This window comes from Mobula birostris, chromosome 8, assembly GCF_030028105.1.
Source record: "Mobula birostris isolate sMobBir1 chromosome 8, sMobBir1.hap1, whole genome shotgun sequence".
Taxonomy (NCBI): Eukaryota; Metazoa; Chordata; class Chondrichthyes; order Myliobatiformes; family Myliobatidae; genus Mobula; species Mobula birostris.
In genome coordinates, this window is record NC_092377.1 from 71936772 (window position 1) to 71960219 (window position 23448).

Genomic DNA, 23448 nt, shown 5'->3' on the forward strand with positions numbered 1-23448 from the left:
ATCGACTCTCGATAGTCCCAGATAGCAGGAGGCAAGAGGGAGAAACTCTCTCTACCATAAACCTCCAGGCACCGACAACTGTCGATGCATTGGAAGCACCCGACCACAGCCGACTCTGAGTCCGTCCGAAAACTTTGAGCCTCCGACCAGCCCTTTGACACCAAGCACCGAGCACCATCTCTGCCGAGCGCTTCAACCCCATCCCGGCCACCGAGCAACAAGCAAAGTCGAAGACTCGGGGCCTTCCCCTCCGGAGATTCTGGATCACACAGTAACAGCAGCAGTGAAAAAGGCATTTCAGAAGTTTCTCCAGATGTTCCTCCGTTCTCTCACGTCTGTCTCCATCAAATCAGGATTGTGCACGGCACCCTACTTGAAAGATTACAGATATCATTCACCGGTGTGGCTGCGCAAGCTGTGTCGCGCTGCCACCTTCAGCACGTACTTACATGCTCAACCCAGGACACAGCCTCTGAAATGATAACACCAAGGAATTTAAAGTTGCTGGCCCTCTCCACCTCTGATCCCCATGCACCTCTGGTTTCCTCCTCCTAAGGTTGATAATCAGCTCCATGGTCTTGCTGACATTGAGTGAGAGGTTGTTGTTGTGGCACCACTCAGCCAGATTTTCAATCTCCCTCTTGTATGCTGATTCATCACCATCTCTGATTCGACCAACAACAACGATGTCATCAGCAAACTTAATTTTGGCAATGGAGCCGTGCCTTAGCCTCACAGTCATAAGTATAAAGCAAACTAAGTGCAAAGAGAGGATTGACCACCAACTGCAAGAAAACCAAATGTATGGTTGTCTCAAAGAAGAAGGAAATACAGAAATGTGAATGAAAGCGGGCAAGGAAATGATTAAACCAACATGGCAGTTCAATTACTTAGGGAGCGCGACAACATCTGCTGATAGGGCTGATGTTGAATGAGGAGAAGGATTGGGATTGCTAAATTGAGCATTGTACTAAGGAATAACATAACTTCTATGGGTAAAAACTCAGTGTTGCATTGCTACATACATTCCACACCAACATATGGAAGCGAATGCGGGACGATATCAAAGCAAAATGAGGGAAGGACTCAAAGCTGCAGAAATGTGTTTTTGAAAGAGTGATGAAAATATCGTAGAAGGTCAGAGTAACAAATGAGGAAGTGTTGTGAAAAGTCGGAATAAGAAGAGAGCTGTTATCATCTCTGGGACATGTACTGAGGAAAGAGAAGATTGAACACCTTGTAGTAACGGGAAAAACTGAAGGAAGAAGAAGACATTGACAGCACGTGACATTCATGAGTTACGTCAAGGGAAAGACAGGCAAAAGTTTTGAAGAGCTTATTAAAACTCCTCAGATTAAACACAGATGAAAGACAATGATCACCCACATCATATGACATGGCACATGATGAAGATGATGATGAGAGCAAGGGGCTAAGCACTCTGCTTTGTGCTGCAACTATGCTGATGGAGATCGTGGAGAAGATGTTGTTGTCAATCAGTACTGACTGGGATCTGCAAGTGAGGAAATTGAGGATCCAATTGCACAAGGAAATATTGAAGCCAAGGTCTTGAAGCTTATTAATTAGTTTTGAGGGGATGATAGCATTGAATGCTGAGCTGTAGTCAGTGAAGAACACCCTGATGTATGGATCATTGCAGTCCAGATGTTGAAGGATTTAGTGAAGAGCCAATGAAGTGACATCTGCAGTTGTCCTTTTGAATAGACAATGAATGGGCAGTGTTTCTGTCAGGAAGCCTAGAAAAATAACTTTATGGTAGGCTTGTATTTGTGAGTCCAGAGCTTGCATTTTTTGAACTTGATGTGTTTCAAGTTGTGAGTCAGATGCTGTATCCATTCTGGTGGGAGCACTCATGAGCAGTTTGCAAGAGCATGTGAACCTCAGCATTGTTCATGAAAGAGTGGGAAGGAGATTCTGATCCCTGGGTCTAGACATTGGACTTGCAGCCTCAGGTAGAGGTGAGCTCTGACCTTTGATCTGTGAGGACGTAGAAGGGATGACTACTATACACTCCTTTCGGCTGCTGAGTTTCCCAAAGCCTGTGATCGCCAGTCAGCTACCACTAAACCTATAAAACAGATTAATCAGAGGCCGGCAGCCTAAATAAAAAAATCTAATTCAATCCCAGTCCCGGAGCCTGCTCTTTTGATTCACCTGTGGTAAATCTGCATGTGGATTGATTGGAAATGGATGCAGGATTTTGAATGCCATTAAACCAGAAACTACCTTCTTTTTGAGGGAGACTCCAGCCTGGTGTCCCTGAGTAGTTTGAGTTACTTGGGAGATGCCTTCAGCAGTATGCAAGCACTTACATTGCCCTGAAAAAGTATTCAGCCTCCACAACTAGTTTCATACTTTCCTGCCTCATTTTCCAAAATTAAAATATGTTGAAGTAGGATTTTTGAGCTAAGCTACAAAACACTGTGCATCATGTTAAATCAAAAGAAAAATGCTCTTTGCAATTACTATGCTAACTTTCCTCTGGTGCAATATATGACCTGACCAACTCACCCAATTAGCTGATGTAAAACATTGGAGGATCACCTGTTTTCAATGAATTCATAAGAATAAATACCCCCTCTCTTTGTAAGGTCCAACAATATGGTAGGTTTCCAACAGACAAACAAAAATTAAGACAAAAAAAATCATTCAAGGCTGTTCAGGGAAATGATACTACTACTACTACTACAGCACAAATCTGCGGAAGGGTACAAGACCACCTCTAAGACACTGAAAATCTTCAGAGCTCAGTGAAATAGTGAAAAATATGAAACTACAGCTACACTGCCGAGGTGAAGTTGACCCTCTGAACTTAGTTACTGGAGAAGAATGGCACTTGTAAGAGAGGCTACTGTGACATCAATAGTCACTCTGAGTGAGCTGCAGGAGTCAGTGGCTGAAAATGGAGATGAAGTTCATGGTTACTCAATCTCTAAGGCCTTGCACAAAAAGGGTATTTATGGAAGAGTGGCAAGGAAGAAGCCCTGGCTGTATAAAAAAAGAAAGCATACCTTTGCTCATAAGCACTGAGAAGATACTGTAAAAATGTGGAAAACGGTCTTGTGGCCGGTTGAGACTAATGTGGAACTTTTTGGCTTCAACACTACGTGTGAAGTAAGCCTAATACTGCACATCAGCCAGGCAGCACCATACCTACTGTAAGGCATGGTGGAGGCAGTATCATGCAATGGGGATGCTTTGCAGCAGCTGGTCCTGGAAATCTGGTCAGGACTGATGGGAAGATGAAAACTGCTAAATACAGGGAGATCCTGAATAAAAACCTGCTACCATCTGCCAGAAAGCTTAAACTGGGAGGAAGTTTGTCTTTCCATAAGACCACAAGGAACAGAAGTAGGCCATTTGGCCCATCAAGTCTGCTCCACCATTCAATCATGGCTGATCCTTTTATTCTCTTCCTCAGCCCCAATCTCTTGCCATCTCCCCGTAACCTTTGATGTTGTGGCCAATCAGGAACCTATCAATCTCTATCTTAATACACCCAATGACCTGGCCTCCACAGCTGCCTGTGGTTACACATTTCACAAATTCACCACCGTCTTGCTAAAGAAATTTGTCCATATTTCTGTTTTAAAGGGATACCCCTCTATCCTAAGGCTGTGCCTTCTTGTCCAAGACTCTTCTACCATGGGAAACATCCCTTCCACATCTACTCTCTCTAGACCTTTTAACATTTGAAAGGTTTTAGTGAGATTCCCCCATTCTTCTAAATTCCAGTGCGTACAAGCCCAGAACCATCAGATGTTCCTCATATGATAACCCTTTCATTCCTAGGATCATCCTTGTGAACCTCCTCAGAACCCCGCTCCAATGCCAGCACATCTTTTCTTAGATAAGGAATCCAGAACTGTTCACAGTACTCAAGGTGAGGCCTCACCAGTGCCTTAAAAAGCCTCAGCATCACATTCTCCTCTAGACCTTTTGAAATGAATGCTAACATTATATTTGCCTTCCTCACCACTGACTCTACCTGCAAGTTAACCTTTAGGGTGTTCTGCGCAAGGACTCCCAAGTCCCCTTGCATCTCAGATTTTTGGATATTCCCCCGTCTAGAAAAAGACTGCACATTTTTTTCTTCCACTAAAGTGCATGGCCATGCATTTTCCAACATTTTATTTCCTTTGCCACTTCCTTGCTCATCCTCCTAATCTGTCTAAGTCCTTCTGCAGCCTTCCTGTTTCCTCAACACTACCTGCCCCTCCACCAATCTTTGTATTATCTGCAAACTTGGCAACAAAGCCATCTATTCCATCATCTAAATCATTGACATACAGCATAAAAAGAAGGGGTGCTGACAACGACCCCTGCAGAACACCAGTAGTCACTGGCAGCCAACCAGAAAAGGATCCTTTTATTCCTACTCACTGCCTCCAACCAATCAGCCTCCAGCTTTTTGAGCACCTTCTTCCTTGTAATAGTAACTGCACTCACTTCTCTTCCCTCACACCCTTCAACAAGTGGCACACTGCTGGTGTCTTCCACAGTGAAGACTGAGGCAAAATACTCATTTAGTTCATCTGCCATCTCCTTGTCCCCCATTATTATTTCTCCGGTCTCATTTTCCAATGGTCCTATATCTTCGCTCATCTCTCTTTTATTTTTATATACTTGAAAAAGCTTTTTCTATCCGTTGTGATATTGTTTGCTAGCTTGCTTTCATATATCATCTTTTCCCTCCTAATGATTCTTTTAATTGCTTTTGGTAGGTTTTTAAAAGCTTCCCAACCTTCTAACTTCCTGCTAATTTTTGCTTTGTTGTATGCCCTCTGTTTTGCTTTTACATTAGCTTTGATTTCTCTTGTCAGCCACGGTTGTACTATTTTGCCATTTGAGCATTTCTTTGTTTTTGGAATACATCTATTCTGCACCTTCCTCATTTTTCCCAGAAACTCAAGCCATTGCTGCTCTGCTGTCATCCCTTCCAGCATCTCCTTCCAATTTATTTTGGCCAACTCCTCTCTTAAAGCACTGTATTTTCCTTTACTCCATTGAAATATTGCTGTGCAGTATTTCTGCAGGATAATGGCCCAAAGCAAACTGTCAGAGTGCTTTAAGAGGTTTCAGATGAAAAAAAAATTGATGTCCTTGATGCCCCAGTCAGCTTACTGACCTTAACCCGATCGAACATCTCTGCCTAGACCTCAAGATTGCTGTCCACCACCAATCCCCAACTAACCTGGCACAGATTGAGCAATTTTGCAAGGAGGATTGGGGAGATCTTCTTCCATCATGTTGTGCAAAGTTAGTAGAGAGTTATCCAAAAAGACTACTGGCATAATAGCTGCGAGAGATTCATCTTTAAGTGCTGAGCAAAGGAAGGATGAATACTTTTGAAATGCAGACATTTCAGATTCTGAATTTTTAGTTTTTCATGCTTTACAATTTCCCCTGTTTTTTTGGGGGGGGAGCTCTATTGTGAAAAAGGGAGCATGTGATTCACAAATAGAAATTTTCAGTTAAATTGATCAAAATCCCTGGTTGTAACACTCAATTATGTGAACAAAGGGTTGGGAGATGAATACTTTTTCAAGGCACTGTAGCTTGCTTCAATTTTAAACTGAAATACTTTGTCATTTGCCTTTCTGCAAGAGAAGGCAGGCTGAAGTAAGTATTGCTTTTGCTGGTGATAAAATTTCCCAGCTAAGGCAAAATATATATGTGGTAACTTCTGCTGTTGTTGAGTGTCTGTTCTAGTTACATGTTGTCAAACTAGTTGGGAATTTATTTAAGAAAAGGCCATATAGTGAGGAAAAAAGCAATGTTTGGCCACGCCATTAAATTACTACACTGAAGTTCCATCTCAAGGAACCAGAGTACAAATTCTCCAAATGACAATCTTTCATTGTAACTGAAGAAGTAAATGCTTGCTGAAGGCAGCAATCCTTATGTAAACTATTCATCAGGAAAGGTAATCTCTGTGAAGTATCACAGGACCTAAAAGGAAATACTTGCTTTGCTAAGTTACTACAAATGTTGCCTCAACGAAGAAATCATACTGTGAAACAACAGATCCTGTTGCTGACACTGGGATTTGTGTGGCCCCTTGTTGTTCTAGCACTGTGTCTATTAGATCTCTGTGGCTTTGTTTAGGCTTTACAAAATGTCATACCATCAATCAATAGAAGTGACCACATTTACTTAAGGCCAAGCTACTGTCAGTACCAGATCATTTTGACTTCACTTTATGGAGAAATAGTTACTGCTCAAATAAGATATTAGATGATGATTCTATTTACCTGTCTGAATGGATGCTAAAGATCCCACAGAAATTATAAACAAGCACAGAGTTCTTAAAACCACTACCTTTCCCACCCTGCTCCCCAACCCCATCACCCCAGTCTTACTCAATCAGAGACTTAGAAAGTATGTGTATTGGAGATTTAGCTAATTGGTGTATGTGTGTCTTGCTGTATACAAAAATGTTTGTCTCAGCAATAATTCATCTGACTTTTTTCCAAAGCAAACCCATTTGTTATAAGGAAAGTATATATTTTATTGTTTTTAGAAATCAAACATGGAACTTGATTGATGTGGTTGCAAAAAAGATTTTGATTCCGAGCTAAATCCATGTGGGAAATCTCCCTTCTCAATACCCCTCAAGATTTTAGTTTTCAGTTTGTATTTCGTAATGAACTAGAAAGGTGTAGCAAGAGATTTTGTTTATGTAAATAAATATAACTGCAGAATTAAATGCTCTTTTTGGGAAGGAATCACACTTCCAGATCGTGCTCTACATATATGCTGTTTAGATGGAACCCTCCCCCCCCCCCCCCCAAAATGATACCACATTTTTTAAAAACTTTTTTACTTTGGTCAAAGATGATAATGAAGTTTTATTGTGTTGAGGCCTATCATTATGCTAATGTTTGAATGGATCTTTCTTTGCATCATTTTGCATGAGTTTAAGTGTGCCACTCTCAGTATGATTTGAATCAATCACATTCTGGAGCGTGCAGTGCAGCTCTTGCTCTCGTAAAGGCTGATGCTAAGTGAGCGGATCGGTGTGCATGGCATGTTGGGCTGTGATTGCTGGCCGAACAAGATGGAGGTCTGGTGGGCTGTACAGGAACAAGACAGCTGGACTAGTTTATTTAAACAGTTATTGTAGAGATGAGAAGCTGACCCAAGAATGACCCTGCTGGGTGGAGCAAGAACATTCTGACATTTTATTACTTTGGCCAGAAGGAAAGTGTCCTTGCATCCTGCTGCAGCCTACAGACACATTGCGGAGGTAGAAATGATCCCAGTGGGCTCTTGCAAAACGCGCTCTGAATACAAGTTGTTCATGTAACAAATGCTGGGGAAATGTTGAAGTGTTTGTTCAAAAAAGCTTGGAGGACAAGCATTTTTGTTTCATTTTTAGTGCTACGGGTTATTGGAACTTTCACTGCAGTCAGTCAGAAAATGCTGCAAAGAAATAGTTAGCACTGAAAAAGCACTTTTTGCTTCTCGCCAAACCTTCCACATGTGCCAGATGGGGAATCTAGGCACGTCTTTCTAGTTCCAATATGTCACCCTTTAAGAGGCATTTTTTTTTCAGCTACAACTAACTGCATTTTCCAGGATAAAGGAGTAGATAGAATGCTATAGAAAAAAGTGACAGTTGTGCTTTAGTTTCAGAAGTTCACAGGAAACCTTTAGTTCCACTGGCTTCCTGCTAGGAGAGGAATTTAGAAGATTCGGTGTGCCATGGGAGAGTGAGGAGTTGGAAAGGGGGGTGGTGGTGGTATGGGGTTAGAGGGGGGAGGGCGAATGATGACTCTATATGCTTGCAAAAGAAATGTTTGTAGGTCTGTGCAGATGAAAGTGTGTTTAATTTTCCCTCTACTGGTTACAAGAATGCTTTGGGAAAAACACAAAAGAGATAGCCTATGCCACCTCCGGTCTACTATACTACTACGCTCTATGGTACTTCATTGTGTGTTACCAAGACATTTTCTTTAGTTTAGTTGCCTTCTTTCATACCCCATCTGTTTCTTCTACACCTGTGGCTTTACTGACAAAAAAGAATTGGTTAATCTTTTGCAGTGCTAATTACAATTTTTTAAAAAATCACACTCTAGTGAAGAAAATATTCTGACTAAAAATGTTCTGATAATACATTCTAACTCAAAGTTCAAAGTAAATTTATTATTCAAGTACATAGATGTCACCATGTACAACCCTGGGGTTTGTTTTCTTCCGGGCATACTCAATAAATCCATAATAGAATAATAACCAAAATCGAACTAATGAAAGACAGCACCAACTCAGGCGCTCAACCAGTCTACAAAAGACAACAAACTGCAAATAAAAAAGGAAAAGAATAATAATAATAATAATAATAAACAAATAAGCAATAAATACAGTATCAAGAACATGAAATGAAGAGTCCTTGAAAGTGAGTCCATAGGTTGTGGGAAGATTTTAGTGATGGGGTGAGTGAAGTTGATTGAAGTTATCCCCTTTGGTTCAAGAGCCTGATGGTTGAAGGGTCACTATTGTAGCCTATCTGCTTCCATGCCTAAACCACTTGAAGAAAGCATGTGGTTCTACATTTCAAGTCTTTCTGACTCCAAAATGGTTTATGATTCAATCCCGCAGGTTGAAATTTACATTACTGGGATAGCTTTTTCTGTCTGCATTCATGAGTTAAATATATCTGGAAAATAAAATCTTTATTAGAAGGATGATTGAGCAAAGGACTGCACATGGAGAGGCTCTTCATCTCATGACTAAGAGCCATTTGGACAGGCAGAGCAGATCATGAAAAGGGCAGCCAGGGCTGCCTACCTCCATTATTTGCCTCTGGAGGGACAGGAATATTTCTCTTTAATAAAGCTTGTATTATCTTTAGAGCAGCTACCAACCAAGACTGAGCAATGGAACCATGCAACAAAAGAGAGAGTTGATATGGGCAATATGTTTCAAAGAAATGAGCTGCATGAACAGGGCAGTGCAGACAACAATGGAATACAGGATAGTTAGTAGACGTACGTTGAAATATCGATGGTGCTATGATACACTTTACCCTCAGTTAGGCCAGACATGTATGGATTATACTCATATTTTCTCCTTACTGAATTAGAAACCCCTTCCCCTTACTCACGCTTCCCTATTACCTGACTGAAAGATCAAAGGATTGGCACAAGGGGATCTCTCTCTGTGCCCTCTACTATACCCCAGTCAGTTCGGATTGACAATAACATCTCCTCCACAATCTCCATCAGCACAGGAGCACCGCAAGGCTGTGTGCTTAGCCCCCTGCTCTTTTCACTTTATTCTTATGACTGTTTGACTAAACACAGCTCCAATGCCATATTTAAGTTTGCTGAATCAAAGGTGATGCTGAATCAGTATATAGGAAAAAGATTGAAAATCTGGCTGAGTGGTGCAACAACAACAACCTCTCACTCAATGTCGGCAAGACCAAGGAGCTGGTTATTGACTTCAGGAGGAGGAAATCGGAGGTCCATGAGCTAGCCCTCATCAGGGGATCAGAGGTGGAGAGGATCAGCATCTTTAAATTCCTTAGTATTATCATTTCTGAGGATCTGTCCTGGGTTCAGCACAAACTTGCCATTATGAAGAAAGCATGGTAGCACCTCTGCTTTTTTAGAAGTTTACAAAGATTTGGCATGTCATCTAAAACTTTGTCAAACTTCTGTAGACATGTGATGTGATGGAGAGTATATTGACTGGCTGCATCGCAGCCTGGTGTGGAAACACCAATGCCCTTGAATGAAAAATCCAACAGAAATAGTGGATACGGCCGAGTCCATCACGGGTGAAGCCCTCCCACCAGTGAGCACATTGACACTGAGCACAGTCACAGGAAAGAAGCATCCATCGTCAAGGATCTCCACTGTTCAGGCCATGCTCTCTTCTCATTGCTGGAATCAGGAAGAATGTACAGGAGCCTCAGAACCCATACCACCAGCTTCAGAAACAGTTATTACACCTCAACCATCAGGTTCTTGAACCAGAGAGGATAACTTTACTAAACTTCTCTCATTCCATCACAAAACTGCTCCCACAACTTATAAACATCTTTTCAAGGACTCTTCATCTCATTTTTTGGATATTTATTGCTTATTTATTTGCTGTTGTTACTATTATTTTCTTTCTGTATTTGGACATTTTGTTGTCTTTTGCATGTTAGTTATTTGTCAGTACCGTTGGGTGAGGTCTTTCATTGATTCCATTGTCTTTCTTGTGTTTACTGTGATTGCCACAAGAAAAACGAATCTTGTAGTTGTATATGTTGACATGGATATACTTTGATGATAAATTTACTTTGAACTTTGAACTATTGCAGCATTAACTCTTTTTTTCTCTTGATTTCTCTTCTCTGTAGAAGAGCAGTGTTTTGCCAAGAATTTTTCTTTGTAATGTTCTTTCCAGGTTGCTTTTATGTTAGATTATGTGACACAGGAGCACCTAGTCCAGATGGGATGGATATATTTGAGATTGCTGAGGGAAATAAGGGAAAAAGTTGCAATGACCCAACGATTATCTTACAAACATCCAACGATTCATGACCTGAGGTCTATTACAAACTTCTTTGAAAGGGTAAAGGGATGAACCCAGTAGCCATCTATCAGTCAGTTTAACTTAACTGGTTGGGAAAGTGATAGAAAAAAAAATCTGTGATTCATTAGGCAAGGTATACATTCAACCTCACTAAATGCATGGACTGTTAAGCTAGGCTTCTTAGGTAACTGTGGCACAGAAGGGTCAAAGGACGTCTAAACTGTCTCAGTCTTTTTTCCTATTGTTCATGTGGGGAAGTAGCATCTGACCATTTTCTGATTGTCCTTAATGGCCCAGGCGTGTTTAAATCAGAGATTCCACTCAACTATGTAAGTTGCTTTTATAGTTAAAAACTAGTTGTAGTGCATTAGAATTGCAGAATTTAACGGTATGTTAGGGCTAATACATTATTAAGATTTATTTCTGAGTAAGATATTTTAAAAAGTTATAGGAAAGCGTGGAAGTAGCATCTGCGGCTTTTACTTCCTCCAACCTTTAATGCTCGTGTCAGTGTATTGAAACATAACACATTGATTTAAAATAACTGCAACAGTGTGAATAAATGTAAACATATTAATGTGTCAACCAGTGCAGAAAATGAGCTCCATTGCAGATCAGAACTGTATCATTTTCCATTTTAAAATGGATCTTTACCTATATTGCATTCCACAATGTTTCTGCTGATGCCAAGCCCTTCTGCACTTCGTATTTTGAACGGGTGTTTTTCTAACAAAGTGGAAGTATTAGATCCTCTTCCATTCAACTGAAAGAAAATAAAGGAGAAAAAATAAAGAAAAGTTGGTGACTTAAGAGTTGAATTTCCAACTCAGCTGAATCAGTTTGGGATCGCCACATGGGTTTCAGTTAATTTAACTAACTTTTGCCCCCTACATCTCCTGTACAAGCTTGACATAAAGTTGAATGCCAGGCTTCCCACAGATTACTGCATCAGTCCATATTTTAAACTGTCTTCTAAAGAAGCTCAGTTATTTACACTTGGAGAATGTCTTTTATTTTTTGCTATCGATGCTTTGTCTGGAAGGATTTTGTGTTGATTTTTTTTTGTAAACTCGGCTGCAAACTGTTGCCGAAAATGGGAGTTAGAAGGTGAGTGGTTGTATACCAGTGACCTCTGTTTGACCCTAAGCTTTACATAAAGAGTAGGGGTGGAAAAGACAGAAGCTTTAACTGGAATGCCTTGTGCTGGTCTCCCTCAGCAGTAATAGTCAGTGGTGATTAAAACTCCAGACATGCCCTTTTATTTTTTTCATCTTATACCACCATCACAGTTCATTTTCTTAATACTGGGCTTTAAATGGAGTTAGTAGTGTAGAAGGAGTGGGACAAAGGGGAGATTCTTCCCTAATTAGGTGAGGCAACAGATGCTCATGTGAGCGACATTTCTTTATCGGTGCCAATTATTTTGTCTTGAAAGAGAAGAGAGAGCAGTGTCGAGCATTGTTTCCTAGAAAGTCTAATTATTGCCCTCCCTAAAAGATGAAATGGAAATGTCCAGCTGCGGCAAAAAAACAGAAGGAATAAATCAAGATCTGAAGCACTGTGCTCACACTCACAACAGGCCAGGAAAGGTTAGAAGGGTCTTGAAGGAAACAGCAGGCGAGGAAAAGTCACGTGTAAATCACAGAATCTACCCGGGATCCATTTCTTACGTCACCGCTGAAGGTTATCAGTATTTTAGTTGGTTCTTTTTAGCTCCTTCTTCAAAGTAATGCTCTCTTTTTCTCCTTCACACAGGTTCATAAATGCCAGGAGAAGGATAGTCCAGCCGATGATTGACCAATCTAATCGAGCAGGCAAGTCCCCAGTAGTAACTGTATTCAAGTCGCGCAGGCGAAAATCATCCTCAAGCCATTCACTGGGAGAGCCATTATCTGGTAAATAACTTGATAATGAATGCTCGGAGTGACTGACCACTAAATTAATGTAGGACTGTACTGTCATAACAAAACTAATCAGTTTACCTTATAAGATATGTTTCAACTTTTTAAATATATACATACTTTTTAATTGATTGATACCTTTGTCATTCTCAGATCCCAGTTTCAAGGGGACTTAAAATAAACCAAATGGAATAGCCATTAACAGATTCATGGATTGAATTTTAGAATTTTCCTTCCCAGCTTTACTCTCTGCTACTATGACAACTTCCTGGTGCATGGCTTGGTGTGGATTTGCTATGAACTTTTATTATCTGTCAAGAATGGTGATGATGCTTCGGAAACACAGCAAAGTTGGAAGTAACCTTCTGAGTAACTTGATGTTCCTATGTAACTCATAGGTGCTTGTTTTCTAAAGCTAGCTTTAACTAACTGGTTCAGGCTTGGAGTTCAGGTGTGCTGGTAGAAGAGGAATTCTTTCATTACTAAACACTTTCTCCATTTTTCCTTTTTAATTTTTTAAGAGCTCTGACTTATGAAAGAAGGCTTGGATTACTTCTCTCTTGAGCTAGAATTTCTGTTTTGCTTTCAGTAACCTTTCAGGATAAGGAAAAGATGTATTTTTAAAAAATGTCTTGTCACATGTTTTTAATGACATTGTTATTGCAAAAGTCATTGACATCTAACATAAACAAACTTTATCCCTAACATCTTGCCATGTTGGCAGAGTGGTTAAGAAGATGGGCTTGAGGTGAAAAGAATGAATGCTCACATGGTTCATGTGGGTTTGAGCTCTACTTCTGGTAATTAGACACAAGTATTGTTTCTGCTTGTGTTGCTAATAATTGTGTTTCTGCAAGTATTGCTAATAACTTGCAACAGTCCTTTGTAAACAACGGTTGATGTTAGATCAAATATTAAGGTTACATTTCTTAACTAAAGCTATAAGGGGATTTTGGAAAAAGACAGGCAATAGAAAGTTAGATAGAGATCAATCAAGATCTCGGCAAATGATGAAACAGACACAAGGGGGCTATGTTGTCCACTCTTCTTCCTAAGTAACTAGCAAATTGACAAAGAGATTGTGATTACTTTGGAAACACAGCAAAGTTTTAAAATTATTATCTGAGGCAGTGCATGACGTGACTCAATAACTAAAGGCTGCCCTGTTTTCTATAATTCTCAAGCTTAAATAATTTGTCTGAAATTATTTTTTTCTCCACTATTTTATTGGAGGTGTGAAAACAAGTTTACTAAAGCAGTTTATAGGTGTTACATATGGAAGTGGAGACAAAGAGGTAACCTAGATGTGAAGCCAAATGATATGGGCAAAGTCCTGAATGAATATTTATCTGTTTTCAACAAGGCAAAGGCCAGCAAAGATAGTGAGTTCAGGGAGAGTTACGGAGTGATGTGCAGCAGGCTAGTATTGAGAAGAAAGATGTTAGGTGTCAAGAAGTGCATTGGGACTGATGGTCACCAGTGCTAGATAAGCGCAATCACAGGTTTCCATGGGAGCCAAGTGAGAAGATGGCTGGGCTCTGACAGAGTTTTTGCAAGTTTGTTTCTGGGGAAATTTCTAGAGGAACTCCAGTGGGATAGGAGTTACAGTATACTGTGTACACTGGTAACGACAGGTGCTGCTACAGGATAGTCAGCATGGCTTTGTGTAGGGAAAATCCTGCCTCACTAATTTGATTAAGTTTTTGAGGAGGTAACAAAGAAGACTGATGAAAGGAGGGCAGATAACACTGTCGATATTGACGAGTAAGGCATTTGACAAGGCTTCACATTGTAGGTAGGCTTGTGGGCATGTGGGATCCAAGGCATTTCGCTAATTAGATCAATGTCTTGACAAAATGAATCTCAGTGAAGTACATGGTGATGTATATGTACAAACGTTTGTACTTTAAAGTTTGACTTTGGAACTGTGAAAATTGATTTGGTGATGGGAGGCAGAGGATGGTGGTGGAAGGATTGGAAATTTGTAATTAGTGGGATATCACAGGGATCAGTGTCAGAACCTTTGTTGATTGCAACATACATTGCAATATTATGTCATTGCAGATTGATAGGTTCTTGATTGGACATGGCATCAAAGGTTATGGGGAGAAGGCCGGGAAATGGGGTTAAGGAGGAGATAGAAAAAAAAGGATCAGCCATGATTGAATGGCGGAGCAGACTCGATGGGCCAGATAAGAGCAGAATTAGGCTATGTCTTATGGTCTTGTATCAAAAACAAGAGGGCATAGGGTTAAGGTGAAAGGAAAATTACAAGGGTGAGTTGAGAGAAAAGAGGAGGCAGTCAAGTCAGATATGATCACAATGTTTGAGTAGTATTGAGACAGAGGCATAAGTAGGCAAGGAGAGTGACATCATGCAGGAAAATGGGATTAGTGTAGATGGGCACAAAGATCAGCATGAACATGGGCTAATTGGCCCTTCCTGTGCTGTGAGAATCTGACTCTTTTACAAATAAGCTGACATTTATTTGTAGCATCTTCGCTACTCATAACTTTTAAAGTGAATGAAAATTCTTTTTTTCCTGACCATTCCCTTCTTTAAGATTTTAAGATTGTTGTCTGGGTCTGAGGAAATGCAATAAGTGCAACTCTGAAAGTTAGATACTAACACCACATGGGAGAACCTTGGCCATTTACAATATACATGGACTCTGCTTGCGTTGCTTTAAAGCAGGGCTTCCCAACCTTTTTTATGCTATAGACCAATGCCATTAAGCAAGGGGTCCGTGGACCCCGGGTTAGGAAGCACTGTTTTAAAGCACTGGATTGAAGTTGAGCAATTTGAAGCATGGAAAGCTGTTGAGGTGTGGCTCCAAGGATCACTGGAATTTCATCGCAGAAGTTATGTACTGTACATAGGTTATCGCAGGGCTTCACAGCTAAGCCCAATCTTGCTCTTGCCATCTGTTACGCTTGGGGACTTTCCAATCATGGGTACCCCGTAGGAGCTGAAATCTTTACTGACTTCCATGTCATGCCCTCTACCCAGGGGACTAAAGGCCACTTTATTATCCCTGGTGCCACATCGCTTCCAGATTCATGTTGTGGAACGTTACACACTAAGGATCAAACCTAGAACTATATTGCTTAGCTTCAGAAACTTTATACCAACTGAATCATCAAGGACTTTAAATCAGTAAAGTTGAAATATTTGGTCGTCAGCTCACATGTTCGTTGTAGTGCTGATAAAGCCAGTAAATCAATTGCTACAAGAAGCATGTAAAATGAAGACCAGATATTTCAACATTATTGGCATAAGAAACCTCAGTAATTTAATTTTTTTGTAACTGACCCACTTAGTTCAGTTCAGCTGTTTTACTTTGGGTGACGTGACAGCAGGCAGAATGAAATGGCATCAGTTCATGAATTCTGCACTCTATAAATCTCACACCTAAATGATTCACAGACATTTACCTCATCTGCACAGGATTCATGGATACCTTCTGTTTTCTCTTGCATCAGAGCAACTTGTGTCAAGATATTGATGGATCTTGATATCACAGAGTACTCACAATTCATCTCCTTTCCATTCCAGTCAGCAGTACAGTATAAATGAACCCCTTTTTTTAAACACCAGAATACAGGTTGGATTTCAACTCACAGATAAGAAATTTTTGCTCCTCCAGGGAATTTTTAGTGGGGATGAAGCCAGGGGTATTTTTCAAACTTGTTTTCTCCACTTTCCCTCCACTCTATGCCTTGAGGAACATATTAACATATCAAAGTTCAAAATAAATTTATTAACAAAGTACATGTCATCATATACAACCTTGAGATTTATTTTCTTGCGGGCATATTCAATAATTCTCTAGTAGAATAATAACCATAACAGTATCAATTAAAGACCGCACCAACTTCGGTGTTCAACCACTGTGCAAAAGAGAACAAACTGAGCAAATACAAAAATAAAGAAATAATAATAATAAATAAATAAGCAATAACTATTGAGAACATTAATTGGAGAGATCTTGAAAGATAGTCCATAGGTTGTGGAAATATTTCAATGATGGGGCAAGTGAAGCTGAGTTAATTTATCCCCTTTGGTTCAAGAGTCTGATTATTGAGGTGTAATAACTTGCTCCTATACATATTCTTAGAACAAGGCAGTTGGCAATTAATTTGAGAAGGTCTACTCAATACTTTTGTCTTCCCTATATGTTTTCTGACATTGTTATGGCCAGCTACCAGATTCCTGGTGGAATTTCAAGGTGCCTTGGCAAAACTGCAGTAGTCTGGGCACCCACTATTATTTGGGAACTGACTCTGGTGACAGATAATTGAATAGAGTTGGGGAGTGGAGTTGAAGATATGCTTAGAGGAAGAAAACCTTATAATCTTATTCTTAAGTTCATTCAGTGGTTGAATAAGCTAGAGAAGTCCAATATATGCAATGTACTGAATCTAGAAATTTCTCCCCATCTTCATCCTTTGTGCTGATACTGTGACTCCTGCCTTGTTCTATACTTAATAGTCAGAAAAATGTGATCATCAGCATCAGTCTCGTTAAGCCTTCTTAACAGATGGTGATCACCTGGCATTCTTCTCTCTGGAGAATAATGTTCCGTTCTGCTTAATTTCGCATTGTAAGATAATCCTCACATCCCACGTATCAGCCAGGTCATGGATTTCAAGCAGATTGCATTCAAGTGTTAAAGACCCCACTCTTCTTTACCCACCTTTTTGCTTCATTTGCCTTGGGGCTGAATTCCATAAGAAGCTCCCTGTTCCTCCCATGCTCTAACCACTACCTCTACAATCTGAACCTTTCTGCAGTCACTCTGAATACTGGGAAGCTGCTGAATTATTTGGATATTGCTTGGCCACTTAAATACTTCAGTCTTATTATTACAATACAACCAGTCTGATTGTATATCGTGATTGCTTTGCCCCAATATGTTCATGTGAATTTCTCTAACATCATTGACTTCGAACTTTGGTGAACTCGCTGGTTCAAGCTTTCCCTGCTTTCATTGCTGGTGGTCATTCCTGGGAACGATAGCACTTGAATTCCCTCCTGAAATTTCCAACTCCTTAAAACTTGAAAAGCTTTTGGCAACTTGCCCTAATAACCCATTGTGTGACTTGGCATCAGTTTTCATCTGGAGACTCACTCCTGTGAAGCCTCACAGGAGTTACAATGCAGTAGACATATACAGAAACTACTACGTTAGTGCAAAGTGTCAGTAGAGAACACATCCCATCTATTGCCAGCTTTCTCTGTTCTCCAGCATAACTGGTGCTTCTGATGGCTCCTTGCTGCAGATGTTGGTTGTCCTTTGGTTATCTCAGCAAATGTCCATTTTCCACATGCTGAATGAAGAGATCACCAAGACCCGGGAGGCTTCAGAGTCCAATGCAAACCCATTGCCCACCTGAACAGTGGGGGTGAATGAACATCAGGCAGGACGGGTAACCCCTGCAGGTTTTCCCTTACCCTCATTCCTAGGGACCCCAATACCATTTCTGGAACTCCCACTGCTCTCCCAGCTGAGATTGTGCCAGCTCAGCAGTGAACAGTAATCCAATCTGGGACCTCTTGTATGGCTTATTTATTTATTTATTTATCTATCGGGATACAGCATGGACCATGCCCTTCTGGCCTTCGAGCCATGCTGGCCAGCAATTTCCCCAATTTAACCCTAGCCTAATCACGGGACAATTTATAATCACAGATTAAGATACCAACCGGTACATCTTTGGACTGTGGGAGGAAACCAGAGCACTTGGAGGAAACCCATGTGGTCATGGGGAGAATATATAAACTTACAGGCAGTGATGGGAATTGAACCCAGGTTGCCTGTACTGTAAAGCATTGTGCTACGCTGCTGTGCCCTCTGCTAATTACTCCCTGCTTTTCTTATTGGGAAGGGGTGGAGGAGCAGAACAAGATGATTTCAAAATTTTGTAGATATCTACAGAGTTTCAATTGTTGCAGTGATTCAAATTAATGTTGCACTAGCTTTAATACCTTCTGAAGTGCACTCCTTTGTGGTCAGATATAAGGAATCAAAACTATTTTTACAGAAGTTGCTTAAAGAGTTTTTTTTACAATGGTGTTCTTGGGTTTCCTTGTAAATGCCACCTCTAACTGGGCTACAGTCTGCTTAGCCCCTCACAGGCCTGTGCCCCCGCCCAATGAACTCAGATGCTATGATATGCAAGATTAGTGCCCATGGTGATTTGATCTGTTACTTCCTCTCTCTTCTTGTGGAGAGGAACTGAACATCTCCTCAAAAGTACTGTATTGAAATCGTGAGCTTGCTGTGTGGAGGGCAACTGCCCAGAACCTGTGGCCTGAGTCTTTTTTTTTAATATATCTGTGTATGTAGAGTGAGACAGTTCTAAAAACAGCATTTTTATGGAAATTCTTTTCCAGATGGCATGTATTTTAGTATGTGTAAAAAAATATGGAAAGTAAACCCAGCCTTGCGTGTTTTCAGAGGAAAAGAATTGCTAGCCTCATGGAGAAGTATGCAATAATGGTGGTGTGGTAACTCCTTATTCATAATGATATTTATTAATTGTCTTTACACAAAGAAATAGCCTGCACATAACCATAAGGAAACGTACTTAAGGATCTGGATATTTGAGGACGTAAAATTATCTCTCTCAAGGAGGCAGAGATGGGTTCTTGGCTCAGAAAAATATTGATGTAGAGCTTGCTAGCCACTTCGATCAGCTTAGGCTGGTGTAGTTCTGGTGGTAGTTTCCTTTGTCGCTTCCTTCTTTTCACTCCTAACCTTTCAGAGTGACTTAATGAGATGAGAAGTTCCCCCAGAAACTGCCAAGTCATGCCGTAACGGAATGTGTGCCTGGAGCCAAGTTGTGTCCCAGTAGTATCCTGCCCCTGAGAGGTTGATTGCCAGCTGGAAAGAGGCACAGAAGTACAGTACATGGGATGAACCAGAGCTGGTTGTGGAATATATCTTTCCAAGTGTCCAAGTAGCACTGCTAATAGAGGACATGGTCAGAGTCAGGGTAACTGGCCAGGAGATGTAGGGAACTGCTATAGTATCAATCGTTGAGTAGGATTAGAACTTTTAGAGCTGGGAGTCATGTAGAATAACATGATTGGAAATAGATTCAGGAATAAACCACACATTTCTCTAACCTGCTTCATGATTCATTTGGAACTTGATTGACTTTGTTCCTCATTCCCACTTGGGCAACCCTGTCCAACTGTGCAATTGTTCAATGAGCACACAGACATTTGCCAGTCACATGCTTGCATGTGTGCCATGACTGAGCATCCACAGCCTTCTGGAGAATAAAGTTGCAGAGATTCCAGACCCTCCAATTGAAGAAATTCCTCCTCAACTTAGAATAGATCACACCTCATTCTTCTAAATACTGACAGCAAGGGCTCTCCTAACTCAATCCATTCAATGACATAATCCTCTCAGCCCAGAAATCAGTTTTGTTTGGATTTAAAACTCTTCTCAAGTCTCAGATGCCCTTGTTTTGATTCTGATGCTTCCACTTTTAATCTATATTCGTTAACCACTGTAGTTAACTATGGATCCGCTACTTTTCAAGAGAAGCTTTCATTCCACAAGGGAATGAATATTCATTGAGAACATTGAGAGTAATTATTAATTACTCTTTTGAATGCTGGGCATTACCTTTCTACTTTCATATCTTGTAATAAATTAATTTCAAGTTGACCCAGCAATATTAGTGAAGAATGAACTGCAACATCCTATTTATGTGGTGAATTTTCTCATTATGGTGGAGCTCTACTACATATAGAAGACCATTCACCTTGTTGAGTCAATGTCATCCCTTTCAAAACATTTTCCATTTGGTTGCACTCTCTGCCTTTGCTCTATATCTTTGGAGCAATTTCTGCTTCAGTTATTATTCCAATTCCCTTTGGAATCTTACTATAAAACTTGTATCCTCATTTTTCATATTTTCTTATGACATGGATCAAAGCCTTTCGGCCCATTGAATCTATGCCTGCATTCTCATCAGTCTGACTGCCCCACTGAACTCCTTGTAACCCATTCTCACTCACATGCCCATCAGCTCTTCTCTGATGCATAGGCCTTCCACCTACACCAGACGAAATATACAGGGGCCCAATCAATCTATCTCTGAGATGCTGGAGGAAGCCAGACACCTGGAGAAAAAGTGATCATGTGCAAACTCCAAGCAGACAGCTCCAGAGTTCGGGCTCAAACCTGGGTCCTTGAAGCTTTATAGCAGTAGCACTGATGTTGTGCCATTATTCCATCTTCACTGCTCTATCAGGGAGCAGATTCTGCTCTTAATTGGATATTTTGTGAAATAACTTCCCTCTTGTCATCTCCAACTACTTAACCATTCCCCTTGAAGCTCTGTCCATATATTATCCTTTCTTCACCCACCAGGATCTGATGCTCACTATTAAGTTTGAATATCCCCACTAAATTTCCTCTTAGACTTTTATACCTTTAAAAATAAACAACAAATAAAAAAGCCAGGAGCATATGGACTGTATCATTGATGTAGCTCATCCTTGACCTCTTCAGAATTCTAATGCATAATAAAATGGGCAATTCCCTTCTTGCATTGATTTTGGTGTTTTTGGCAAGGATGTATGAAGTGTTTTTACATGATCACTTGTGAACCTCAGTCCTGGATTAGAAAGAATCCAATGAAAATGGCAACACAGTAAAGGTCTTTGATCATATCAACAAGAGGGAGTGTCCTGTCCTATCCAAAGTAATGGACTGGTTGTCAAGTTGATTGGGCTGAAGTCCAAATGTCTAAAAGCAGCACTACCAATCAACAACTTCACAAGGAGCCTTTCATTATGAGCTGCTTGCAATGGCACCTATGCCTACACTAGGGAGAAACCCAATTATGAACTGTTCAATCCTCCACAAATATGAGGTCATTCAAAACTCTGCCGTCTATTTCATAAATTGTGCTGGTTCCTACTCATCCACTACCCTCTTGATTTTCCAATAAATCTCAGAAAGAAACTCAAAGGCGTTTCAATGCTATGACAGATTTTCATTGTGCTTTTGAATTGTTCACTGAACTTGAAAACATTCAATGTCTTTAATGCAAACATCTATTCTCTGTACATCTCTTGCATTATTGCATGCAGATCCATATATTGAGGCTGATGGGAAGGATATTGTGAGATATCAGATGTCATTATCACATTCTGACACTCCTTAAACCTTCTTATTCTTGGAGATGAACAAAATTTCCCTTCTATTGAACCTCAATTAACACGTTTGTTTGCCTGCAATCTTCTAAAACAATTACGTCGAAAGAAATGTTTGCCTTTCTACATGCAAGCATTGAGAAAATTGGCCACATTTTGTAGATGGTTACAAATGAGTCTTGTGCGAACCATTGAAGAGGAAGCAACTTACTTGCTCACCTTTCTCACGCATTCTTTTGAAAAATATACTAAATAGTAACAATTTTCCATTCAAAAATAAATATTTTTCTCCAGTTACAGTCAATAATACAACTGTTGTTTTTGAGGAATTAATACAAATATAACTAGGGCATTTTTTTAAAGTACTGCCATAAAAGCTTGTGGAATTTTGGTAGGTTGGTTGCTGATTTATCAGCCTATGCTATTGTGATTCATATACTTTCATGTTATTATACTATACAGCAGTGCAAAAGTCTTGGGCACATATATATAGTTAGGGTACCTAAGACTTTTGCACAGTAGTATAGTAATTTTATGTATTGCACTGTACTACTGTCATAAAAATAAAACCAAATTTCATTACATATATGAGAGATTGTGATATTGGTCGCTATTGTAGACTAAGAGTGGGAAGTGAGCAGGAAGATGGGAATCATGGTTGGCTAAAGGGGAAGGGACCCCTCTGGCACTCCTTCTCTGCCACCTGTCCCACACTCTTCCCGCAGTGCTCCACTCTCACCAATCTCAACATCCTTTGCTCCTGCCAGATTTACTAACTCGATCTCCACTCCACGTTGACAAATAGTCTCAGTCTCTCTCTCTTTCTCTCTATATATATATATATATAATATGTCTCTATCTCTCTATATCTCTATCTCTCCATCTCTCTCACATATACATCTGACTTCTGCACAATACTATATATCCACTATCAGAATGTGAGCCCTTATGCAAATAATTTATGTGAATTATTCCATTCATATAGAAAATAGCCTTTGATAGTTTGCAGAAGGTATATTTCACTATTCAAATTGATTATAACTCAATAGGGAAAAAGTCCAAATCCAGCACATTCTTGAGGTTGTATCTTGAAATGGGTGATGAGTTCTAGTCACAGAAGCACAAGAGAGACATTTAGGGAAAGATAGGTACAAGAAGATCTGGGGTAACCTTGGAGATTTAAGGAAGTTGGTTGTAGTGAAAGACTGGATCACCTTGGCTTTTTGGAATCAAATGAAGACAAATACAAGGGAAACTTAGACATGTAATAAGCAGAACAGATTACTTCAATATACAGCTGTCTATTAAGTCAAACTCCAATTGTTGGTTTGAGGACCTAGGCAAATGTTGTTGGTAGCCCAGTTCAGTTTTGGTTTTACTGCCCGAATGTGTTACATTTGCTGATACTGGTTATTAGGTATGTTCCTTGAAATTCTTTGGCATGATATCCTGACCTAGAAATGGCTCTACCCGAAGTTTGCAATGTGAAAGTTGCACAAGGGAAGAGATCTTCAAATGCAAGGTTTGCAGAACAGTGTTGCCATGTTCCTTTGTGTAATACTGCATGGGAGCTGACATTGTTAGCTTCAACTTGATGTTCTCTGTAACCATGCAACCACACAGCACTCTTTCATGTGGAATAAGCAAACTGGTCCAAGGTATTGTATTTATGGTTACAGGAGATCAGAGATCCAAGTAAAGACAAAGAATTCAGTTTGAGCATTGGCCTTTTTTCATCTTCAGGGGATGCAGGGTTAGTAAAAGCTCTTTCCTCTCTGAATAAATAGGAGGTTCTGTTTATCAGGCAGATGAGTTT

At 40.2% G+C, this 23448-nt stretch overlaps 1 protein-coding gene across 2 annotated transcripts in view; it reads left to right on the forward strand.

Moving 5' to 3' along the window:
• meis1a (Meis homeobox 1 a) overlaps positions 1-23448 on the forward strand; it is a 211246-nt gene that overhangs the window by 166482 nt on the left and 21316 nt on the right. For both annotated transcript variants that reach the window (XM_072265438.1, XM_072265437.1), the window contains exon 10: positions 12307-12446. In XM_072265438.1, the coding sequence (XP_072121539.1) occupies positions 12307-12446 (140 nt within the window). The remainder of the gene's footprint in view (positions 1-12306; positions 12447-23448) is intronic.